Raw genomic sequence first — 24,030 nt, 5'->3', positions numbered from 1 at the left:
AGACTTTTCCAAAAGTTATTTAGAAATTAAGAATACAGCTTTATAAATTGGTGGGGGTGGGGTGTAGGAGATTGTTCTCCTTCTGCTCCAATTGGACAGCTAGACCCCAAAGTCTACCAATCAGTGTGCCTTAGAACTCCAAGGATGCTGTGGTGCCAGGGACAGCTCCATACCAAAGGCGGATCCAAAGAGGAAGTGAGCTGCCCCTTAATGGGGAGTGGCACTTGCAGTAGAGGCGGGAGAGCCCTTCCACAGATGTTGGATCCAATACACAATGGTAGAACATAGCCTGGCTAGAAGTAAGGAGAGCCAGACTTGCTTGGGTGCACTATAGCCTGAAGAGTGGCAGCCGCCGCAGGATGAAGGCAGCAACGCAAGTGCGGCTTGTTCCCCTCGTGTGCTATGTGCCTGGAGCTGGATTTATTGCAGGTTTTATTTAGTGATTCAACTAGCCGCTGCCGTCCAATGTTCCATGGTGAAGACTGATCGATGTGGGTGTTTGAGCAGGGGAGAACATAAGGTGCCATGCAGCAGTCTCCAACATTTCCCGCTCCAGACTCAAACTCCTATTCCCCTCAGTCTTAGCCTGCATAGTCAATAGTGACCAATCATGGGAGCTGTAGTCCAAAACATCTGGAGAGCCATAGGTTTTGCACCCTCTAGCCTACAGGGAGGGATGCCTGAGCCCCCATGAAGACTATCTAATGACATGGCTCAGTACATTTTTGGCAAAATAAAAAGGTGATGGCTGGAAGGTTTTGAATTAATCATAACCACAGGCACAGCTCTGGGCAACCCTCCAGACCATCGTTTTTCAGCCTGCCAAGCCATTTTTGGCACAGGCTAAGCATGGCATTGGGACCATTGTAGTCCTCACTTCACCCTCTTACACTAGAATAGCCTCACTGTCTGGAAGACCAATTGAGAGTTGCGATTGTGGGTGGGTGGTGTTACATAGTTTACATAGTTTATGGAGGTCAGTTGTTTTTATTAATGAATCAATCTTGGGATCATGTTTGTCTTTGGTCCCTGTTTCCCCATTCAAATCATCCAACCCAGCAACACTCCACACCTCCCCGCCCCCTCCTTTGAATTTAGGGGTGGACTCAGTAGAGGTAGTAGTTTGGTCATAGATGGAAAATTGTATTTTACAATGAGAATAAGGAAGTATTGTGAAAGGTGAACAAATTTATGATAAATGTTTTTGCTGATACATAAAGTGAATTTGCAGGCTGTGCTCTCCCCCTCCCTGTACGAATGTTTTCCCAATGTTTTTTTTAATTAAAGTATTTAAGTGAAAGTTTAACATTTTGGGGAAAGAAGTATGTTTGCCCTATGTGTTATTTTTACATGTAGGTAGAATGTTCTGTGATGTTCACCACTTTCCCAGGGTGGCCTAGACTGTCCTTTATTTTGTGTTTTTTGATTAGTTATCTGAAATCACCATGGTTGCCCTTGCCTCGAATGTTACATCCAATTGAGGGCCATGTTAAGGATTTGTCGTTTCATAGTTGCTATTTCACTGGCCCGCTCTGGTTCAGACTCCAAATTAAAACGTTGATATTTCCTTTTCCTTTGTCCGTTAGCCCTTGAATTAGCGCAACAAGTCTACCTCTCCTGAGGCTTCAAGAAAATTGGTTGGTTTGTTGCGCCTTTCAGACAGATTGATTGGTATGCCCACCTTGTTATAACTATTCCTATCCACCTGAAGGAAGTATGTATGAGGCATCCCTTCCTGATGTATGTGGAATACACATTTTGCAGAATACAACTTGCACCCGAAGGGGGAGATGCCCCTCTCAGTCCAAAATCCCTTCTCGTTGCATCATGGCCCCAACCCAAACGATAGGACCTTTTGTAATTTGGACGGTTTTCTCTAAATTCCTGAGCAAACATAAATGTAGCTTCCCCAATTCTCAGCTCCCTCACTCGTCCCAAAACTAGTACCCTCTTTTAGAAAAACGTGACTATTGCAAAGAATGGTACCTTGAGAAAGCACCTGTGAGGGCGAAACACACCGGTCTCATTTATGCCTTGAAACCCTTGCTAGCGGCATGAGGCTCCACTTCTGTTTTACCTGCACGGTGGGACAGCCCCGTCGAGCGAGCAGCATGTGGATCACTCCATGACCGCCCCACCTCTGCATCGGCCACCTCAGTCCCTCTTCAGGCGTTATTGTACAAGATTGAACTGTGCCCAATGCTAGCATCATGTGCGTCTGTTTCCTTCCAGAGATATTTCCTTAAAAGATTCCTGAGCATGAGTCAGAACCCCCAAGTTAATGTTTCCTTCCATCTTTCCTTTTCACCTCCCAGTTTTGCTACGGGAAGAGGTCTCGCAGTTGCAAGAGGAAGTCCACCTGCTCCGACAAATGAAGGAAATGCTAACAAAGGAGCTCGAGGAATCCCACGGGAGCAAGTCGGCCGAGGTGCTCTCTGCCACCGAACTCAAGGTGCAGCTGGCGCAGAAAGAGCAGGAACTGGCGCGGGCCAAAGAAGCACTACAGGGTGAGTGTGCACCACAGCACTCTGGCAGGCAGGGCAGGAGCCTTTGAGTCGACATTGCTTGTAGAGGGGACTGGGTTTAGAAGCGAGACCTACTGCCATGTCTTTATATCGGCGCTTAAAGTCTTTACTTTCATTTTACACAAAACATGGGGATCCCGCATTACCCCCTTTTCAAAATCCTGCTCCTTTTTTCAATGCATTTATTTGTGTTACTTAATAAAATCAAACCATAATTAAAAAGTTGTACTTTACACCAATGTGGTCGGGTGGCTGTATTGTGGAATTGTTGCTGTATACTGTTGTATTCTGGTCCTCCTCCCACAGCCCCCTAAAAAAGAGGATCACCCAGCTCTGTACTTGTACACTCCCTTTACACCAATGTAAACAATGCTGACCGCCTTACAATGTAGTAGAGACATGCCCCCTTTTGATTGAGGCATGTGTACGCGAGCCATAATGCAATAGGTTCTACTGTATTTTGTAGCAATTTGCTGCTACTGCATGTTAGTTCTGTTTTATGGTTCTCTTCTTGTTTATTCTTTCAACAACTCCCCCATCATTGCAAGGGCTTTGTGTGTTCCTTCGGGCGGGTGAGGGTTACTTCAGTGTTGTAACACCTAAGGCTCCCTATCCGTTCCCTGTCATTGAAGGAAATCCCTGCAGAGACCTTCTTTAATTGTAAGCCTAAACCTAAGTGTGGCATATTGAGGAACGCTATATCGAACAGTCCTCAACTCCACATAATGCTTTGCAATATCTGTTGGTGGTTTGATGCTCGGGTGTCAATGTGCCTTTCTGTGAAACTTTGTTAGCGGGTGTAGTGTTTAATGAATAGCCGTGCACACAGAGTTTGGCCAACTATCCCATGTTCTCAATGTCCATTATCTGTCACTGTGTCCTGTTTATTATTTGTGGTCTGTCTTAATGCCGACGCTCGGGATGACCAGGCAGCCAGTCTTAAAGCATTGCTGTAGCCAACGGTTGCGGCTACCGGTGTGGCTCCTGACTTTACATGTTGTGATGGACAGGCACAGTGTGCAGCCAGGTTACCTGAAAATGTGCGAAACCTTTCTGGACAGCTCTGTATCCTGTGCCCCCTTTGATCTCTAGCAGATGAAATATATATGATTTGCATTCAAAGGTTTTAGATTATAATTTCCACAGACTTCGATTGGAATCAAAACTGAACATCGCATGGATAATACAATTGTTAAAAAAAAAGTATCTGTTTCTTTGAAGTTTGACACATTCTACGTGGAATGACTATCAATATTCCATTTCTGAAAGAATATTTCATTTTTTGGTGAACAGTGAAGTGTTTGCTTTTCATCGATTTTATGAAATAAAGGCTTCAAAAAGCAGTGTTTGCGATCTGCACCGCTTGACCCAACAAGCGCAGTGCCAACCAAAAAATAAATCCAGCAACGATCAACGCCTGTGAAAAAGTGGACTTGACCCACAAAACCGCACCATTCTGACCACTCTGGTTACCGCTGTGTCTTTTCTGTACAGAAGGAGTAGAAAATGGCCAATTCTTCCAGCAGGCTTCATAGATGTTATGTTGACTTATACCGCGCACCGTTGCTACCACAGGGGCCGTCTTCAGGCATGTTCAGGTAACTTGGGTGCACACTGTGCCTTCCCATCACATCACATAATGTAATAATGTAATGTCAGTAAGAGCGCTGCTCTGATTGGTGGATGCTCCCTCAGAGCCTGGAAAGGGGATTCCATTTTCCCCACCTTCTTGTTATCACATTGGACGTCAGCAACGGGTTGGGGATCCACGGTCCTATGTTCATTCATCAGCCGTTTTTTTTTCCGCGGCACTGCTTGCCGACAATGTTTTGCCCAAAATAATCTGGTGCCCACCCAATCCCCCTCCACTATTATTTATTCCCTATTCACCACCCGACCCTACCTCTTATATGCCCCCCCCCTCGTTTTTTCATGGTTTTTTTTTTCATCAAAACGGTTTTTGCAAAAAGGGCAGTGAAAAAAATAAACGGGCGTTGAATGAACGTTGTACCGTGATCCACACTGAAAAACAGAGGGATTCCAGGTCAGTGGTTAGCTATGGAAAGAGCTGAAGGCTGCCGTGGAGGCTCTTCAGGAGTTCCTGCCCATCGTTCAAAACCGAGCGATTCTTGTCTGGATGGACATTTCAGTGTGTGCATCTCATACATGAACTGGCAGAGTTTCCAATTCCACCCCCCTGTCAGAGTTTGCCGGACATCTGAAGAGTTGTGGACAGGGGTCTTATAACGCAGAGGTGTATATCAAAACTGTAAACATTATCAGGATGGACAAATTGAGCAAGATCTTCCCATCCTCAATGATCTGTCCTTGTGTCCTTGGAAACCTGCTTGATACTTGGAATGCCCCAAAGGGATATTCTGTGCTCCAAGAGAAATCTTAAGAGCTACGTTTCTGTTTCTCGGGAACCAAAGGCAAAGGGTGTAGCTGTTTGGTTTGCTCCCTAGCAAAATACTTATTACTGACGTTTCCTCTAGTTGTGAGGGTGAGTAGAAAGGTTGTTTGCCCCTATTTGGTCCTATTGGGACAGATTGCCTCTCCTGGGACAAGTATCAGTTGCCCACATGGAAGATTCCAGTTGCCCTTTCCCTGCCGCTTCCTCCAAAGGGAAACAGGGGGCCATGTCACTCCATCTTATTACTAATGGTTTGGAGGTTACGAAAAGTGTTTTTCAAAGAAGGGTTGTCTCCAGTGAAGTATTCCTTTCCATTCAGCTCTAAACATTGGACATCCTATGTGACGTGGTTTGCTTAGCATAACATGGCAACCCTCCATTGGTTAGTTCCTGATCGCCTTAAAGTTCCCCAGGAAGGATATCCCATGGGATGGTCCGTTTCTACTGATTGGAGTCCAAGGGATGCAGTGAAGGTCTTCATTGAATCCCCTCTTTCAAGGGCTGCTTTCTTGGTATCAAACGTGTTTGATTTTCATAATTTCTAGTTCTCCCTCTGGAGCAGTGGTTCCTGGAACCTTCCAAAAGTATTGAATAGTCTTCTCCTTGCCCCGTTTGAACCGATAGTTTTCTGATATAAAATGTTTATTCAAGGTTTGGTCTTTAGTAGCCATCACACACCTGATACGAGTAAGCATTAGCTTAGGGCCCCCCTCTGCAGAGAACCATACTTCATGGTTAAGCCAGAGACATGCATCCTTTATCATAAAACCATTCTGAGGCCAAAGGTTTTCTCCTCCATTCACCATTTTGAGGAATTAATTCTTCTGATTCGTTGTCCAACTTTTTCCTCTACTTAGAAGTCCTCCATTGCAGCTGCACGCCGTATTGGCATACCTGGCGAGGTTACTCGGTGAAAGAAATTAAAGTAAAATAACTGGAGTCATTTCTATTCACAAATATTTCTTCATGTTTCCAAAGAAGCAAGTTGTGTTCATTTTGTCACAGCAGTGCTTCCGCCCATGTGCAAAGTCGCAGTTAAACGGAATGAAGAATCCCAGTGTCCTCTCAGTCTTTATTCATTGCTCTGGTATTGGGATGTTGGCTCCCACAATGCGCTGTCAAAATTATTCTTCTCTGTCCTTTTCAGACACTGATATTTGAACTAAAATTCCCAAAAGTCTGTGTCTTCGCTTTCCTTCTCCCTCTTTGATTGGAACTTGGATTTTTTAACTGTAATTCCCAGAATTCAGTGTCCAATCTCTCCAGTCATGTTCTTTATTGAAGTCTTTGGTAATGGGACGGCATTTCTCATAAGTCCATTCCACGCCGAACTGGTGTATTCGTACAACCAGACATTTCTTCTCCTTAGCCTCGCTTTCATGGGTTTTCTTGTTATTTCTTGTATTTTTTTGTTGTTGTTCAACCGGAGTGGCTTCTCTTAGTTCACAAAGCAATGCTCTGCTCTCCATATTAGGGCACCTTTCAAGTTCCCGCAGGACTTCTTACAGAGGAATGCTCAGGAGTAGGTCCTTTATCCAGTAAACATGTATCTAGAAGAGGTCTCGCCCAGTAAGGATAGGTGATAGGAGAAGTTAAAAAAAGGATTTGTCCCTTCTCCCCATAGGGGAAACGCTCCCTCTGAGGAAAAGGAATGGGGCTAGCCTAGGGCTATGCTAGGGAGATCAGCCCGCTCAGCAAGACCCTCCCTAGGGTTCTGGGTAAGTGGGACTTCATTGGGAGTGACTCCACCCTTGGAGACAAGGACTCCCATTGCGTTAAGGAACCAAATCGTGGCATTTCTTCAATCTCTTTGGCATCTTGCGATGCAGGATTCTGCCTGAACTCCACAGTCAAAGAAGAATAACACACCCCTTTTTGTTTCTGACAATGCACATACAACTACGGGGAACTTTGAATCAGCAAGAGGGAATCCTGCTCAGATCCTACAGAGATTCGCAGAGCTTGTTGTAGCATGGAGAGCAAGCTGATCGCTAGCAGAACGCCAGAAGGCCAACGTCCTGAGTGGCAAAAAGGTCAAAGCAACGAGAGAGACATAGATGGTAAAAAGACAGTCTCACCTGGTGGTGTGACCACATGGAAGCCGTGGTGGACCTGGAGCCCGTTAACTGACGTCGAGACCGCAGCACAGTAAGGGAAGCGACTGCTCCTGAAGTGGTAACACCACTGAAAGGATAGAATGATTTTGTATACAGGGTTGGAGAAGCCACAAGGGTTACGAAAGCTAAGAAAACCCAAGGCTGGAAGAGGGCAGATGCCCAATCAAGGCCTTGTTAAAGCAAGCCTAAATGATGGCCAACAAGCTTTGGAGAGCCCAGGAAAGTCGAGAGACCAGGTCATTAAAGGCTGGGAAAGTCGCAATGGTTACGGGAGCCATGAAAATCTGAATACTGGATATGGGCAGGTGCCCAACCGAGGCCCCACTAAAGCAAGCCTGGCCAAGGGCCAAAGGACTTTGGATAGTCCGGGAGAGTTAAGAGTCATTGATAGTAGAGGGTGGGAAAGCCAAAAAAGTTACAGAGCCAAGTAAACCTGAACACTAAATATGGGCAGAAGCCCCATCGACGACATAGTAAAGTAAGACAACGAAAGGGCAAAAGGGCTTCAGAGAGCCCCAGAAAAGCGAGACACATCAATATTCGAGAACTGCTAAACACCTTCTTCTTTTTCAAAAGATCCAGGACTTTACTAACTTTTACATTTTTGGTTTGGAGAGGGATACAAACCATTGTGCCAGGCAACCGCCAAGAACAGAGGCTATTTCTCCAGCCTCCTTCTTTTATCTAGCTTATTAGAATTTGGTCTAAGGACGATTTCTTTTGGGACGTCTAAGGGCGATTTCTTTTGGAGCGTTTGCCAAGTACCATTAGTTTTAGTTTGGTAGGCAGGGAATCACCCTCGTAGCAGTAGGGTGAGACAGGCGTGTTTATTTTCATTGAAATAAAATGCACTTAACATGTCACGACTTGGCCTGACTCCTTCTGGTTCGCACAGGCCATGCTCTGATGCGAGGACTGTGATGAGGCAGAGTAGGTGTAATGGTGATTATCGTAAGCAATCAGGGCAGTCCTTGCAATTGGTAGGCCCAACATCTGTCTTGAACAGTATAATATCCGATATTATATGATTTGTTTGGTTTGGCAGGAAGCCTAGTGTCTCGAAAAACGCTGTGGTACTTTTAAGATGAGACATTTGGCATGATTGGATGTCAATAACACGTACTTGTTGATGTGAAGTTCATTGTTGGAAACATATTGGCTACACATGAACCTTGCTGTTGCTGGATGAATTATAAAGCAAGCGGGTAGAGAAGTGCACACCTTATGTTTAGCAAATACTTCAATTATATAGAGGGCCAGACAAACTGGTTTTGAGATTCGAGGTGCACGGGAGGAAATAAGGCCCTGGCACAAAGGCCCGTTATACACTTGCAGGCAAAGAATAGGATACAAAACCCAGAATCCTCCTGCCCCATGCACACTGTCAAAGATCCACCAGAAAGAGTGTTAATAGACAAATAAACGTAACTGAATTTGCTGGTAGTTGAGAAGCATTGATAGAAAAAGAAATACTTTCTATTAGACAAATTGTTATATGAAATCATGTACCGATTATACTTTCTATATTTATAACATTTTCTTATTGGTCTATTAGCACTCTTTACCACCTTTCTGGTGGATCTTTGACAGCGTGCATGGGACGGGAGGATTCCGTTTTTTGGATCCTTTGCTTTCCCTTCAGCTGGATGAATTATATACAGTATATAAAATGTTAATCTCATTTGAGACACAGCGTGCCACTGGGCGTGAAGCGAGCCGCTGTATATCGCAGCAAAGTCCCTCTTTGATGCCCTCCACAATGCTCTGCCAAACAGAAAGGAGACAGTGCCAGCCACATGAAATGTTGCTTTCTGCCACTCTTTTGGGCAGCTTCTACCAAAGTATTTACTATGTCCAATTGTTAATTCCCTGACCCTAAGTTCGTGTATAACTATTTTTATATTGTGTTTGTGGTGTGGATTATTATTTTTTTTTTTAAGTAGTACCCATTTAAAAAAAAAAAAAAAGAAAAATGTAAGTGGCTGCTTTGTGAAAAGGTATGTTCGAAAGGACTATGGTAATAACTTGCTGACTGGTTAAAATCTGACAATACTCTGTTCACATTCACTAAAGGTTTATTGTTTACGTTTGTCACTGAACACCAGAACGCATGTTTGCTGGTCTGAAACGCAGGTGTTTTGTTTTGTTTCCTGATGACGCCTTGTGCTGCTTTTGGAAGACTGCCATCTTAATGAATGCTCTTGGATATCTTCAGTTAAGCGCCTGTCGACATCACCGTGTTAATTAGGGTTCTCTCATTTTTTTTCTCCTGTGGAGATGAGCATTTCCAGTAATTATACAAAGTGATCTATACAAATGTTGCTCCCAAGTATGGCAGAACATCTAGCAGACCTGGAAAAGGATAGGTCAGTTACATTGCACAGCAGCCCATTGACCAGAACAATCATGAAAACCTGTGATTCTGCTGTGAATTTCTTCTTTTACGGCGATACATCCAAATCCTAGTTCCACAACTTAATTAACCGGTGCAGCACTGGTTCTGTGAAAACAAGAGCAACTGCGATTGGCTGATTCCTTTGAAAAATAGGTAGTCCATACATTTGACATTGTAAACAAATGTTATCTCAGAACCTAAGTGGAAAGGATACCGTTTGTCTTTATTTCAGAATGTCTTCCAGTGCTAAATAAGTGTCTCTGAAGCCACTTCAGAGCAATTTGTTGTGAATGCAAGTTCACCAATCTCTTGTATGTTGAGTTTATATGGTTCAGTAAGTTAGGGTTGGGGTAGATTTACAGATCTTTTCCTTCTTTGTCTAACATTACAATACTGATGTAGCTGAATGAAGTTCAATTCTCAATTGATCGAGATGAATACCCTCGGAAGGAGTATCAATTATTGAGGAAAGAACTTTATCATTTTATCCTGTTCTCTACATTTAAGTTGGGTTTAGGTGTTCCCACTTCAAAGTTAGGCTGGTGTGATGAATCGCAGGTATTTATCCCTTCTCCCCAAGGAGGAGACTCCCCCTGAGGGCCTAGGAAGGTGAGCCTGCTTCACATGACTCTCCCTAGGGGTCAAGGCAAGTGATACCTCACTGGGCGGGACTCCCACCTTTGGCGACAAGGATTCCCGTTCCTCTGAGGAACTCCCCAAGTCAAATATCATAGCTGCATATATGAGACTGTCTTCAATGAAGAATGGTGTGGCAATTTGTTTGGCTGAAGGCAATGCAAAATCAAGCACATGTGGAGACAGAAAAGGAAATGTCTCTTTAACCAGAGACCTGAATTTAACTGCGACGAGTCCGAGCAGAAGGAGCGACTGAGAGTCCTATGCACCAGGGAAAAGCCCCCTGACCTCCATCACGTCTTATGGAGGTGGCGTCAAGGCAGATCGCCCAAACCCGCAACTTGCAAAGAGTCTGAGAAACCCAGTGTGAGATGCCAGAGGCCCGGTGTGTACAACCGCAAGTAAAGTAGTGCGAGCAGGAAGAAAAGGAAGAAGTAACCGGTAGTGGTGTGACCACGCGTGCAGAGTGGTGGGCAGGACACCCGGAGAAAGGTGCCAAGATTACTGTGATGGGAAGCCAGACCAACTCAGAATTGCACATTCCTGCGGATGGCAGACACCTGATGAAGAACTGAGATCCGTTGCATGAAGAGCACTACTCGAGCGACAGAAGACCCCTGCAACCTTCCCCTTTATAACAAGAGATACCGGGGGACCTGGGAATAGCGGGATGCCACTGGGGAATAATCATATGCAGGAGGAAACTCATCCCAATACTAAGGAGAAAAGAGTCAATATATAGCTGAATGATTGGAACTATAATAAGCAGAGAAACCAAATAACAAACAACCCGGTAGGGGAAGAATGGGGTCACTGGAAGAGCGACACTTGTCCCAGTCTTTAAGACAAAAAAGCACTGATGAAACAAGGGATATGAGCAATGTAAACAGAGTTTTGAACAGCACAGGTAGAGAGCCACCAGAGACTTAAAAGTAAAACCCTGGGAGGAAAGGCAATCACCCTATACCTACAAAGTTGAAGCCTGGAAAAAATAAACCCTTAAAACGCGTAGTGAGAAAAGCAAGCTAAATCTCACAAGTGTACAAGATAAAAGGACAGATCTAGACAAAGGGTGAGAACACCAGGAACATGTAGCTCCTGCGCCAAACTCGTCCTTGTATACGTGTGATGTTGAAGCAGCCGGCTGCAGGAATTCGTTAGGGCTGTGCTCCAAATAAGGTATAGGTGGGCGAATGTCAGATTCCCATGATATTGGCGCTATTGTACATAAGTAGTAGGTTTTAGGAGAATTCCTATATTGCCTTGAATCACAATTTGCTGAGAGATATAGTCCACTTGTTATGGATTCTTGCCATTAGGTCTTTATTATCACTGTGGCTGCCGACAGGTGTTTCAACCACTCAGGGGTCTTTATCAAGGCAAATGTGATTTATTCTGGACATTAGGTTCATGTGGTGTGTCCCAATGGTCGACTTGATACCACAGAGACACTACGCCATTAGGAAGCACTATTGTATTGTAATTGCACTGAATCGTCCCAAAACACTGAAGTTTCTACCGGCTCCATGCGCAGACACACGAGTTGTGCACATTGCACAGACTTATGGAGTGTTCCCAAATCTTCATGGACCCACAAGAGGAATGTAGCCAGGTACAAGTTACGAAGTAGGGGGGGGGGGGGAATCTTCCTGAAGAATAGTTAGGGTTGTCTGCTGCTCCGGCGAGAAATGATTTGGCAAGGGAATGTGATATAGAGGACATGACTTGTAATGAGAAATACCTCAAGTCATCGGTCAATTGGATGCGTGCTCTGTATCGTGTCTTTTTACTAATGGCGGACTCCTCACCGAAACATGCATGCAAATGTCGATTTGTCTTCAAGGTAACTCTAGACCTAATGACTCAAACTACATAAATTGTGTCATAGCAGTCCTCCTTTTATCCTTGGAATCTGAAAAAATCTTCTGGGAATGCGCTAGTTAGGAATTGCTTTACAGTTGCAACACTTTGATACTCTATTTCTCGCTGTTAAATGTTCCTAACATGCAAAACACACACCATGACACTTGAGGCTAATTATGTACATTTCAGCAATCCTGGTCTTTTTAATATCCATGAGAATTGATTAATGCGTATCGTTATGCATAATTAATAGTCTGCAGCGCTGGTGATTGGCAATAACTGCCTCTATTCTTTTTGGCCCTAAAATAGCACATTCCAATTCGCTGGCATTTAAGTTTTAAGAAATTGCTTGGCTCCATAGCACACAAGGGAAGCCCTTTGTCAATTTATAATTGAATCAGTTTGATGTTAGATCAAGGGCAAATGTCCCTCTCCAAAGTCGTCCAAGAATATTGCAGTCTCTGGGAGGAAATAAACATAATCCCACAAAACAGCTTCCTTCCTTTCTGTTACCGGTGCGTTCTCAGATGCCTCTAGACATAGTCATGTTTACCCCTTTACCATAAATGAGGGCAAGTTACCATGGATGATCCAAAAATATACACATTTTAATACTTCTCAAAATCACATCAATAGACAATACATTTGTTTAAAAACAACATGATCATAATTCATTCTTACATTGACATATGCACATGTGACTCATATGGCAAAGAACGAGGCTCATCTAATTCTGCCCCTTCTGTGCTTTAGCAGAGAGCCACTTGATGTCTCTACTAAAAACCTGCCCAGTGGTACCCTCTTAATTTCAGAGGGCAAAAAAAGGTGCCCACACTTCAAAAAATGTGTTTCTAGAACCAACAGTAATTCTTGGAAAATGCACATAAATTGATTCAAATTGAATTCCTTATTGGTGCTGTCTTCAGGGCACTTATTATTTTTTCATGGGTTCATATTCATCGTATGAGATCACAAGATTTGGCAATATTCCCAACATTCTACAAAAACAAACAAAGAAAGTAATCTTAATACCATGGTTACTGTAACTTGTAACATGTAAAAACTCTTGGGGCACCCATCACATCTTCACCTTTATACAGTTCTAAACAGAAGGATTCACTTATTTCTAGTACCATCATTACCCGTGAGGGAGTGTTTCCCTTAGGTAGCGTTGATAGTGGTGACCAAATTATTCCACAATATAAGAGAATACCTTTATGGCATTCATTCATATGAAGTGTAAGAATGGTGGTTTCCATGCAGGTGAGACACGTGACGCTCGAGTCCCACTTTCCACACTGCCAAGACGCAGAGGCTGTTATAATGGCTGACATTTTATATGATGTGGTTCTTGGAACGTGTTGAAAACGTTCCTGCTGCACCCACTTTTCGCAAAAATACTGCCAGCTAGCATATTGATTTTGTTAGGACTTGCGGTTCAGGTTGTTCTAAGACACAAACATTGAAGTGGAGATGCAACCAGAAAGCAGCCATGATCCATGAATGCTCGCTGTGAGATTGTACATTTTCGATTCTCCCCTTTCCAGTTGTGCAGTAGCACTTTTCTGGGCATATCTATGTGCAGAATGGGATTGCCATAATAAACAATCTTGGACCCAAATGACCAGACTGACCTGAAAGAATATGGCAAAATACTACTTTATCAATTCAATAAAGTAGGCCAATCTGGCGAACAGTTTGTAGTTCACACACTCACAATGCAGATTAGTTACAAAAAGACTTTATACCTCAAAGTGCATAAGCTATGACATCATCCTACGTGGCAAATAATAAAACCTATCGGGTTTAGGGATTGGTAAGAGGGACATATCTACTTATAGAGTCTATAAGTGCTAGTTATTTTATTGGCTGCTTCTTTCTGGTAGGTGTAAGGAAGGCATGGTATCAACAGTAAGACAGACACAAGTGACCACAGTTCAAGGGTGTTTATTGAACTTCACTTGGGGTTTGAAAAAGGCCTACTTAATCCTAAATCTAAAGATGGGAGCAAACTACGACCAGCAAATAATAACACCGTCCTAGTGGTCTCCTATCAAAATAATAAAAGGGCTTATACTACCCTAACCTATTGCCAATCCTTACCTCTAAATACAAATCGTGTGGTAAACCATGTTATGCAAAAGAAAAGTGTTCAAGAAATGATATGTTGGGATATTCAAGCCGTTGGCTTCCCTTCCCCACGTTTTCAGCACGGGAAAAGGCAGCACACTCAAGCTTAGCACAGTCTCTGGCTTCTCTAGCATGAGGGTTCAAAACTTAAACATCATGGACTTCTATGCCAAAGTCTCTTCTTTCATAGGGCCTGATGCAACAAACAAACAAAGTTCCTTTCTTCTTAGGATTTCTCATGTACACAATATCCTTAGGTGATTATTCACCTCGGATCACCCTCCGACGGGCTCAGATCCGTTTTAACACAACATCTTCAATCAGTCTCCTTCCACAGGACTCAGACCAATTAATCTACTTTCACACAAGCCTGCTTTTACGCAAAGCTTTCAATTGATCTCCCTCTGCCGGGCTCGGAACATCTTTATCTATTTTGCCATCAACTTTCTTTACTGTATCAACATCGAAGACTTTCGATTGTGCACAGGATTTTGCTTGACCCAATGCAGGACCACTTCGATTTACAATTCTTTGCCTCTCTTTCACTCTTGCCACCTCTCAGCTGGATACCTTAAAGAGATCTTTGAATGAGTACACACGTGGTGCCGGAGCACTCTGTCAAAGGTATTGTATCTTGGTTTCAAAGTTCCCCCACTCATCTGCAGTTCAACTTTACTCGCGTTGGTTATAACACACGTTTCATACAATGTTCTTTCCAGTGCTCGCCATACAATGTTGCCACTGCAACCTTGGCTTTAACACATACTGGGCTGGTTTCGACCTCCCCAACTCACCAGCTGTGTTGAGTTCACTGATGCTGCTTTGTTGTTGGAGCCAAGGACAGTACCATTCTCCCCATCTTGACTATCTTGGTACCTCCGACACACAATGCAGGATTCCTCAGCCTGGTTTCCTGGTCTTAACCCTTTCTATTTTCGACCCCCAGGAACTGGATCCAAAAACAATGGCCGTGTCCTGGCCACCTGACAGAACCCCGGGGACTAGTGGGTGAGATACCTTCTAGTTTCTCTCATAGGCAAGCCTCAAACTTCCTTCTAACTATTGATAAAGACTATAACAGCAGCGGATTGGCTGATGAAACATTGAATGCTCATCATTGCATAGGCCTTCATGATGGGTTGGCATCCTCTCCCAACCTTGGACACTTGGCTCACTAGCAGCACGTAAGCAAAGCGAAACTCTGGTGCAGAGAATAACATCTGACTACTACCCATTTGCCCAACTAGTCCTCCATCTCTCTTCAGCCAAGACCTCAGCCAAGTCCTCTTCTTTGTAGTTGACCTTGCAAGCTGTTCTCATCTCTGATACTTTTAAAGGAGTGTAGGTACACCATGATCTTGCCTGCCAATTAATAAATAGGCCTTGTTTTCAAGTTCTGAATCACGTGTGAGGAGACCATGATTTTGTCCATTTAAACCTTTTATTAAGTGCTATTTAATTCAATTAAGCTGCGAATCTTTACTCCTCTTAGCTTCTGGAGACTTGGGTACTCTACCTCACATAGGCCTTTCTGAATCTTTCATTGTCAATACTTAGCACTCACAAATGTTCATTCATTTACTTAATCGAAGAGAAATATGCCCCACATACGTTGCTTATCCTCGTCAACTCCACTTGTACCCTTCCGTAGCTTCACTTAGTGGCATCCTTGATCTCTAACCAGCAGATATTCTTTGTTTATGCATGAATTTGTATTTCCAGCCTCTGTCGGCTCTGCAGCTTTGATCTCTCTTCTACAAGCTCTTCACTTATATCATTGAAAGGCAGCGTCCATCTTTCCAACATGGCCACGTCAAGCATGTTATGTTTTCTACTGCAGCAAGCTTCTATATGGCTCATCTGCCTTGAATTTCGGCATATATGCATTCATTACTCATCTGGTTACTTATCTTCGTATATATGGTTTCTTCTCACTAGTTCGTATGTTTACTTTTGTTTCTTCAGTTACATCTTCTTTCTTTAAGTATTCTTATATTGTTTCAGTGCATCATTGCATCTTCTCCTTATGACATCACTTTGCACCTGTAAGATCTTCTTTACGACGTCTTGATTATTCAGTGGTACCTGCAAGTCTCCAACTACCACCTCAGGACGAGGGTATATTTGATAGGGTTGTCTGAGCGTATAGCGTCAATCATACTCAATGCGGTATTGGGATGATATCTGGTGTCATGCACACTGTCTTCTTGTTATTCATCCAGTATGGTGGAGCTTAGGGGGCTCAGTCTATCAGTGACATACACGTCTGCTCCTCTACATTCCCCCCCCCCCCTGGTCGATTTCTCAACCACCTCCTCTTCCTCAATCCTCTTAATCTTTCTACAGAACAACTTCTTCAGAATGCATATTTTAGTCGCCCGCCACGGGTCACCTGCATTCTTGATGTGTTCATCCACACTCCAGGTCATATGACAGCACTGCCCAGTTGGTTGACAGAACACCCAACACCCTAAATAGTTATGATCCTTAGGTAACGAAACTTTGTTCTTAGGTGTGCTAGAGGACTTTATTTCAGGTGCTCAGGTAGTGTTTTCAGTCTGTGTGCTCTCATCAGTCCCAGCATTTGCATCGATCATTATCTTCATCCCAATTGCTTTCTTTGCTGTCTTCCTGCATTGCCCAATGAATATTTGTATAAGACAGAATCCCAGCAGTACTAACACTAGTATTGCTCCAAGTAGTTTGAAGGCATTTACCAGCCAAATTGGAACCCATGAAAACAGGGACAAAAAACTATCTTCATTCTCAGTCTCTGCTACTTCATTCACCGTTTTCGTATACAGGGTTGACAGCATAGTTATTGTTTCGGTCAGGGTTCCATTTTCTCCATCATGGGCATGTGTGAATGTACAGCAAGAAACCCCAATCTTGGCACACACGCCTCCTTCCGTTGCTGTAATTAAGTCCAGGACATACCTGTTCTGGAGGGTCATGAGCCTGATTGCCCTCAGTTCTTCTTTGATCGCGTTTCATCCTTTTATTGTCATGTTGATAGTGTGTAGCAGCTCCCACCTAGTGATCTGTAACCATTTCACGTTTAATGCAGTCTGAATTCCTGGCATGAATATAGCTGTGAATATCACTGCCGTTCTGCTGAAAAGTATGTTAATCTGGTCATAATAATAGGCATCTATTGATTTTGCTGAGAAATAGTTTTCCCTCTTTCATCGAATAAAACTAAGCGATCTCTTCTTCTAAAAGTGGGCATCCATTTTTGGAAACTCTCAATATGGAGATCACTTTGGGGAATCGCCAATGCAGGAACAAGTATGATCACCAAGGAACATGTTCCTCCCCAATTTTTAGGCAGCTGCATATAAGCCTTTGATCCACAAGCCCAATAGCGATCCATTATCACAGCAGTTCCTCCATTCATTACTGGTACTTTGAACGTCCACTTACATCTTTTATTTTCTCCAACTAGAACCAGACCTTTGCTCCTGAAGCATGTTGTTGCATTCTTTATTGGTATTATGAACACTGACCCTGCTTCATTTTCAACCCATGCTAGTCATTTGAAATACTTGGCCCATGACTTTAGGCATCCATTGTTTACAATTTGCACTATGTCTGCTGGTTCTTTCATCAATAAAAGTGCACTTCATGATAACATTTCTTCCCATCCTGTACTGGTGGCAACTCGTCCATATACTAATAGCAGAGGTATCTCCCAGCATAGCATCCTGGCAATCCTGGTGTTTTCTATATATCTGCACATCTCATCCTCTTTTGTTCAGCAACCCTTATTTGTTCTCCAGTCATGGATGAATATATGAGCATTCTACTCAACCAACCTATGTCTTTTTCCATCTTCTGTGTTTTTACGTAAGCGTCTTCATATGGAAATTATTTCTTTGATCGCCATCGTAGGGTTGCCCATCTTCCTTGGAATAGTCCTCTTGTTGTGCACGCTGCTAGATGGCTAAGGCATGTCGCATTGTGTACAGGTATTTCTCTTGCAATTAATGTTCTGGCTGCATGCATGGCATAAGGGATGAGAAGAAGTAGCAGCTTTCATCTGACATTCCCTTCCCCACCTCTCTGATATGTTGATACCACATGCTATTTTTTAAATGGGCCAAATTGTCAATATATTAATTTATACCTTCATGGTCTTCCCCAACATCCTCTTTAGATCGGGCAATTTGTTCAGAAATATCAGAAACAATATCACTCGTGCCTTTGTCAGGGATAGAAATAGATGTCTCATTTGCAGGTATTTCACATGAGTTATAAAAAAAATCTCACGAAATGTAAAGAGCATAAGAAAATACAAACAGCAAATAAGGCAACATGTATTTATAAGAAGCATTGCCATAGTATTCAAATGCCACATGATCTTTCTTGGAGTAGCTGGTCTTCTTATTAGTGTGCGTTTTATGTAATGGAAAATTCCCATTGTTAATTTACTGTGTTCACATTTCGTTATTTTTCAAATTTGTACTTTTATAACATGAACTGTATTATTATAGCAATAATAACTGCAAATAATAGGACTGTTTTTTGGGATTTCCCAAAAAGGCGACAACATCGATGTGTCATCGCACTAGAGCTGGATAGGTTTGTAATATATAAACAAAAACGGCATGCAAAAATGCATGCAACGTATCAGGGAACATAGAATGTGTTATGCCATTTTCATGTCATGTTTTCCAATGTCCAATTTACTTTTAATTCAACTGAGAGAGTTTCTGGAACAGCTGCAAGTCTATTGATTCCCTATTAGACTTAGGAAATGTCCATTATCTTTGAGATCATTTTTAATCAATTGGTTCTTTATCCTTGCCCTTGGTGGCCAACATGCATGGAACTTCTTCTCTTGCTTCACTGTAGCTGGGTGTCAGAGGAGTCTATCCTTTGTAGAGCTTTGTCATTCAGGTGCAGCCAGGCTCTTCTTCCTTGGAATATAACAGTGGTGGGGGTGACCACCTCTACTAAATATGGTCCTTCGGAACAGGGCTTATTCCAGGTTCTAACAAAACTCTACACAAGCACCTGGTCCTCTGGATACTAACTAGGCTGCTTAATGAAATATGTTGGTTGTCTCCATAATCTTCTTCAACTCTTCCCTCCGGTTATTGATCTGTTGAGAAATAAATGAAAAGCTAGTGCTTGTGCTTGTTAAATTGTCATGCATCTCATCACCTAATATTTTTGCTACACTGTGGGCATCGGTTTTACTCAAGTGGGAGGAGCAAGAGGTACTCTGATGCAGCGTCCAATAACCAACTCATGAAAAGGTAGGTGGTGATCTGAGCCAGGTTTATTTCTCTGGGAAAATAAAGCAAGGGGTAGGCAATGTAGCCATCCCTTCTTCAAGGAAATGTTTATTTTTGCAATCCTTTCTTTCTTTCTGTTTAACCTCTCAGACACCATTGTCCTGTGGGTGATGGAACTATCTGCTCTAACACCTCATTTACAAAATGCGGGCCATTGTCAGACCGCAGGACTTCGCACATGCCCCATCGAGGAAACACCTCACACACAAGGAACTTGGCAGCCCATTTGGCATCAGAGGGTGTACGTGGACCTGTCTCCATCCATCTGGAAAAGGGACATACTACTACCAGCATGTACCTATATCCATTGTATACTTGTAGCATATCTACATAATCTATATGTAGATCCTGAAACGGACTATTGGGCCTAGGGATTGCTCCTCTCACTTTTCGCAAGGTGTGCCCTGCTGTACATTTCTGGCACACAATGCAATGCCACATGTTCTAATACATTTGGTGTGAATGGTGTGAATGAGGCTTCTGTGTTTGTTGCAGCAAAACTCTGGTGGTGTTTGCAGGGTAGTGAAGCTGTTCAGCGCAACCTTCAATAATGCCAGAGGCATAACTGGCTTTCTAGTGCTATCCTGTCTCTATAAATCCTCAGTGGGGGATAAAGAACACCCCTGTCTTTTCCATAGCTCCTGCTCTTCCTGAGGGGCTCGTCCTTGCAGCTCGATTAACTGTACAATGGATAACATATTAAATTATTCTTGCATCAACATGCATCGCTCTGATCTTTGCTTAACATCTTCTAATTCGAAATCAGAAATATTTGGAAAGTATACTGCTCTTTTTGGCTCTACGTCTGCGGCTTCCGTGAGAAATTAGATCTGCACCTTTAGTATGGGCAGAGCACATTTCCACAGCGATAGCCAATGGGAGCTTTAGTACTTTAATGAGCTTGCCCAATAAAGACGCATGTTGCACTGAAGTGCCGTCTGCACGAAGGAAACCCCTCCTTTTCCAACGTGACAACCCTGTGTGTACAGTTCTTGTCACATTGTAGTACTGGTAGCTTTTTTAATTGCGAAAGCAGCAGCTGCTAAAGCTTGTTCGCAAGAATAATGTCCTTTCATTACTAGAATCCCACTAGAATAGGCTAGTGGTTTGTGTCCATGTTCTAATGTCTTCTGTGTAAGAACTGCTGTCATCACCTCTCCATTTGAACGTGAGAATAAGTGAAACTTTTCACTGTAGTCTGGTATTCCTAACACTGGGGCTGTGCAAATCGCCCTTTTTAATTCTTTGAATCCTTCAGTCATGTTGTCTACCCATACTATTTTACTTGTGTCCGTCTGTGCTTCCTTGAATCATTTTAAGAGTGGTTGAATATATGTACTGTTGTCAAAAACCCAGGCCCTGCAATAATTACATAGACCTAGAAACTGCTGCAGTTCCCTTACTGTTTGAGGTTTCCGAGTTCTCATGATTACTTCTGCTCTTTCGGGTGTCACTTTTCTTCTTGAGAGATGAGCTGTCCTATGTACCGGACCCTTTCCTGGCAAAATTGTAGTTTTTCTTTGTCTACCTTATATCCTTGTTCTCGAATTGAGTCTTCCCTGCACCTTTCCTCTGTCTCACTGCACACCAAAATGTCATGCACATACTGAATTACCATGCTCTCGAGTTGTACATTGCCCAAGTCCAGCCGAAGCACTTTATTAAAGATCGATGGGGACTCACAGTACCCCCGAGTCTTGTGTGTTTTAGTTGTCATTTTCTATACAAAAAGGAAGTCAAATCCTGGGAATCTTTATTAAGGGGAATTGAAAAGAACACATTCTGAAATCTCTGACTGTATAATATTTGACTTAGGAGTGGGAATCCTGAATTAATCTCCATGACCCCCCAGTTGATTTCTCTCCTGGGTACACAGCCATGTTACATGGGGATTCTGATTGCACTAATATTTCCTGCTTTATTAAAGCGGAAATGGTCCTGAATATGCCTTTGTCTCCTTCTCTAGACATAGGATACTGTTTTGCATGTGGCAGAATTTCTCCTGGTTTAAGCTTGATCTCCACTGCACCTTCTCCAATGAATAGACCCACATCATATGAACTATTAGTCCACAAGATGCTTGGCACATTCTCCAAATCTTCCTGAAAAAAGGACGGTTTCTTATTTACCAATGCCATTCTCTGTGGTATTTCTCTATTCTCAATGTTCATCCGATAAGTGAGACATTTGAGAAACACTAATTCATCATCTGAATATTCATCTCTAAACAAGTCTTCATCTGTGAAATCAGTCAACCTGTATCCTTCCTTAAGTGCTAATACTCCCTGCTCTTCCCTCATCATCTGTCCCATGAACAACCCCCCTTTCTTGATTTACCGCTGCTGCTTCCAGCTCTATAGGAATGACCCGTCCCCCCTCATCATAGGTTTTTCTGTCTAAACAAAAACTCATCAGGTATTCTCAATATTTTCTCAATATTTTCCCTGTCATTCTAGGAAGCCAGGTCAACAAATATTTAGTTAGTCCATACAAAAATATTTCTGGTTCTAAAGTAAACCCCTCATAATGGCCTGTAAAGGCTAATATAAACTCTCTCACGTTCATGTAATGTATCCTTGGAGCCGAACAAACTCTCCCTTTGTCAGTAAAGGGTATCGTCATGTTAGGTTTTGTCATCAAGTCACGTTGTAATATGTTAACTGGTGTCTGATGAGAGTATAATAGTGGAATCGACACGTCATGTTCACCTATAGAAAGTGGTAATTCACCAGTAAAAGGAACCAAACTTGTAGACCCAGAGAATCCCTGCGCATTCATGGCAATGCCACACATTGGTTATTTTCCCTCTCGAACACAGGAAAGAGTTGCTCCCATGTCCACAAGGAATGAAAATGTCTTGCCTCCTATTGTCGCCCTGACCCTTAGTTCCTCTTGTGGGTCCGGTGTCACAGATAGTACTGAACACATCAAATTGCTCTGTGGGCCTTCTATTGTGGATATAAATTTCTCCCTGTACCCGTAAAAGGATTCCCTCCTACTCCCTCTCCTTGGTGTGGAAGCCTGTGGAGCTCCTGTGTTTGCTTTCCTTTGTGACACTGTTCCTTGCTGCACCGGTGTGTTCTGTGGTTGCTGTGCTTGTTTGTTGTGTCTGCCTGGGTGTTTGCAGTGGTTGCTCTCGTGGGAAGCTGCATTTGCTGTGGGACCTGCTATGCTTGCTGTATTTGTGGCACGCTTGTTTGATATGGTTTGTGATTTGGGACAAAATATTCCTTTGATTCTATATTGTACTGCAGAGAATAGCCCATTCCCCTTCTTGGACCTTGCCAGTTCTATTGCATACCTTCTCCTCTACTTCTGCATGTTCGGGCTATGTGTCCCATTCTCCCACAATTCCAACATTGCTATGGCTGCCCCCCATTAACTCCTCCTCCCAGTGAGGGTTTTGAAATCCTCCTCACCCTCTAGATGCATTCCCTCTACCTCTTGGCCAAAGGTTGCACCTAGTCTGATCCATAGGATGCACTACATTCTTCTATGAATCCTTCTATAGCAAACTCTGACACTGTTTTCTAAACTAACTAACTTCGCTCCCTTCTGCTTTCTGTTCAAAGCTTTATTTTTATTTTTCTCTTGTAACAATCGACAATGGTGTACAGTAGTAAACTGTATTTCTGACCGTGGATCCGCTTCCATCCCTATCTGTTTCTTCATCTCCCCTTGTGCTGGCTCAGGCAGTCCCTGACATAAAATATGATAATCTAATGCCACTGTTTTATCCCACAGTTCTCTCGTCTTGAGACGCAATCACTCTTGAATCTGTTGAATAAAGGCAACAGGATCTTCATCCTCTCCCATTTTCCTAGTCATAATCGCACCCATATCTGTTGTGTCGGGATACTGTACTCTAAGCGCCCTCCATATATCTGCCTTGCAATTATTAAATGGCGCTCCATCATGTGTTCTGTGTAGTTAAACTTGCATACCCTGCTTGTCTCCAAATGTCATCAGCTCACTCCCCTAAAATGGCTGTCAGTAGATCTTTTTTGGTCACTCACTGCTAGCGTCATTCCTGCTGTCATTCTCTCTAACGCATACAACTGTTTTCCTGCACCTGCAGTCAAACTAGGTAATTTGCATTTAAAATGATCTTTTTCCATTTGTGACCATGGAATATATTGTGGTCATCCTCCCCCTTTCTCTAATAATGGTAATTGTTTAAATCCTGGTCCAAAATCATATCCCCCTACGCTTTGTGTCTTCCAAGTGGGGCTAGTTTCTCTTCTTCTTGTTCTCCTTCTCCTTCACCTGCTCCTCCTCCTCACTTAGCCGGCGTCCATCTTTCCAACATGGCCGCTTCATCCGGGTTATGTTTTCTGCTGCAGCAAGGTTCTATATGGCTCATCTACCTTGCGTTTCTGCGTATGTACATTTCCTTCTCATCTGGTTACTTTTTTGTACATATGGTTTCTTCTTGGTTGTATGTATGTTTATACTTGGTTCTTCCTTTACATCTTCTTTAAGTATTCTTATATCATTTCAGTGCGTCATTGGATCTTCTCCTAATGACATCACTTTGCACCTGTCAGATCTTCTTTACATCTCCTCGATATTCAGTGGTACCTGCAAGTCTTTTTCTTCCACCTCAGTATGTGGGTACATTCGATACGGTTGTCTGAGTGCATAACGTTTC

The 24,030-nt window shown here is 43.0% G+C and overlaps 1 protein-coding gene across 6 annotated transcripts in view; it reads left to right on the top strand.

The window, feature by feature from the left end:
• Window positions 1-24,030, top strand: part of KAZN (kazrin, periplakin interacting protein) — a 1,355,161-nt gene that overhangs the window by 660,664 nt on the left and 670,467 nt on the right. For all 6 annotated transcript variants that reach the window (XM_069610894.1, XM_069610896.1, XM_069610895.1 and 3 more), the window contains one exon: window positions 2,316-2,507. In XM_069610894.1, coding sequence (XP_069466995.1) covers window positions 2,316-2,507 — 192 coding nt within the window. The remainder of the gene's footprint in view (window positions 1-2,315; window positions 2,508-24,030) is intronic.

Source organism: Ambystoma mexicanum, chromosome 8 (assembly GCF_040938575.1).
Source record: "Ambystoma mexicanum isolate Mex_15411 chromosome 8, UKY_AmexF1_1, whole genome shotgun sequence".
Taxonomy (NCBI): domain Eukaryota; kingdom Metazoa; phylum Chordata; class Amphibia; order Caudata; family Ambystomatidae; genus Ambystoma; species Ambystoma mexicanum.
Note: the sequence above shows the minus strand (reverse complement) of the source record. Positions and strands in the feature narration are given on the sequence as shown.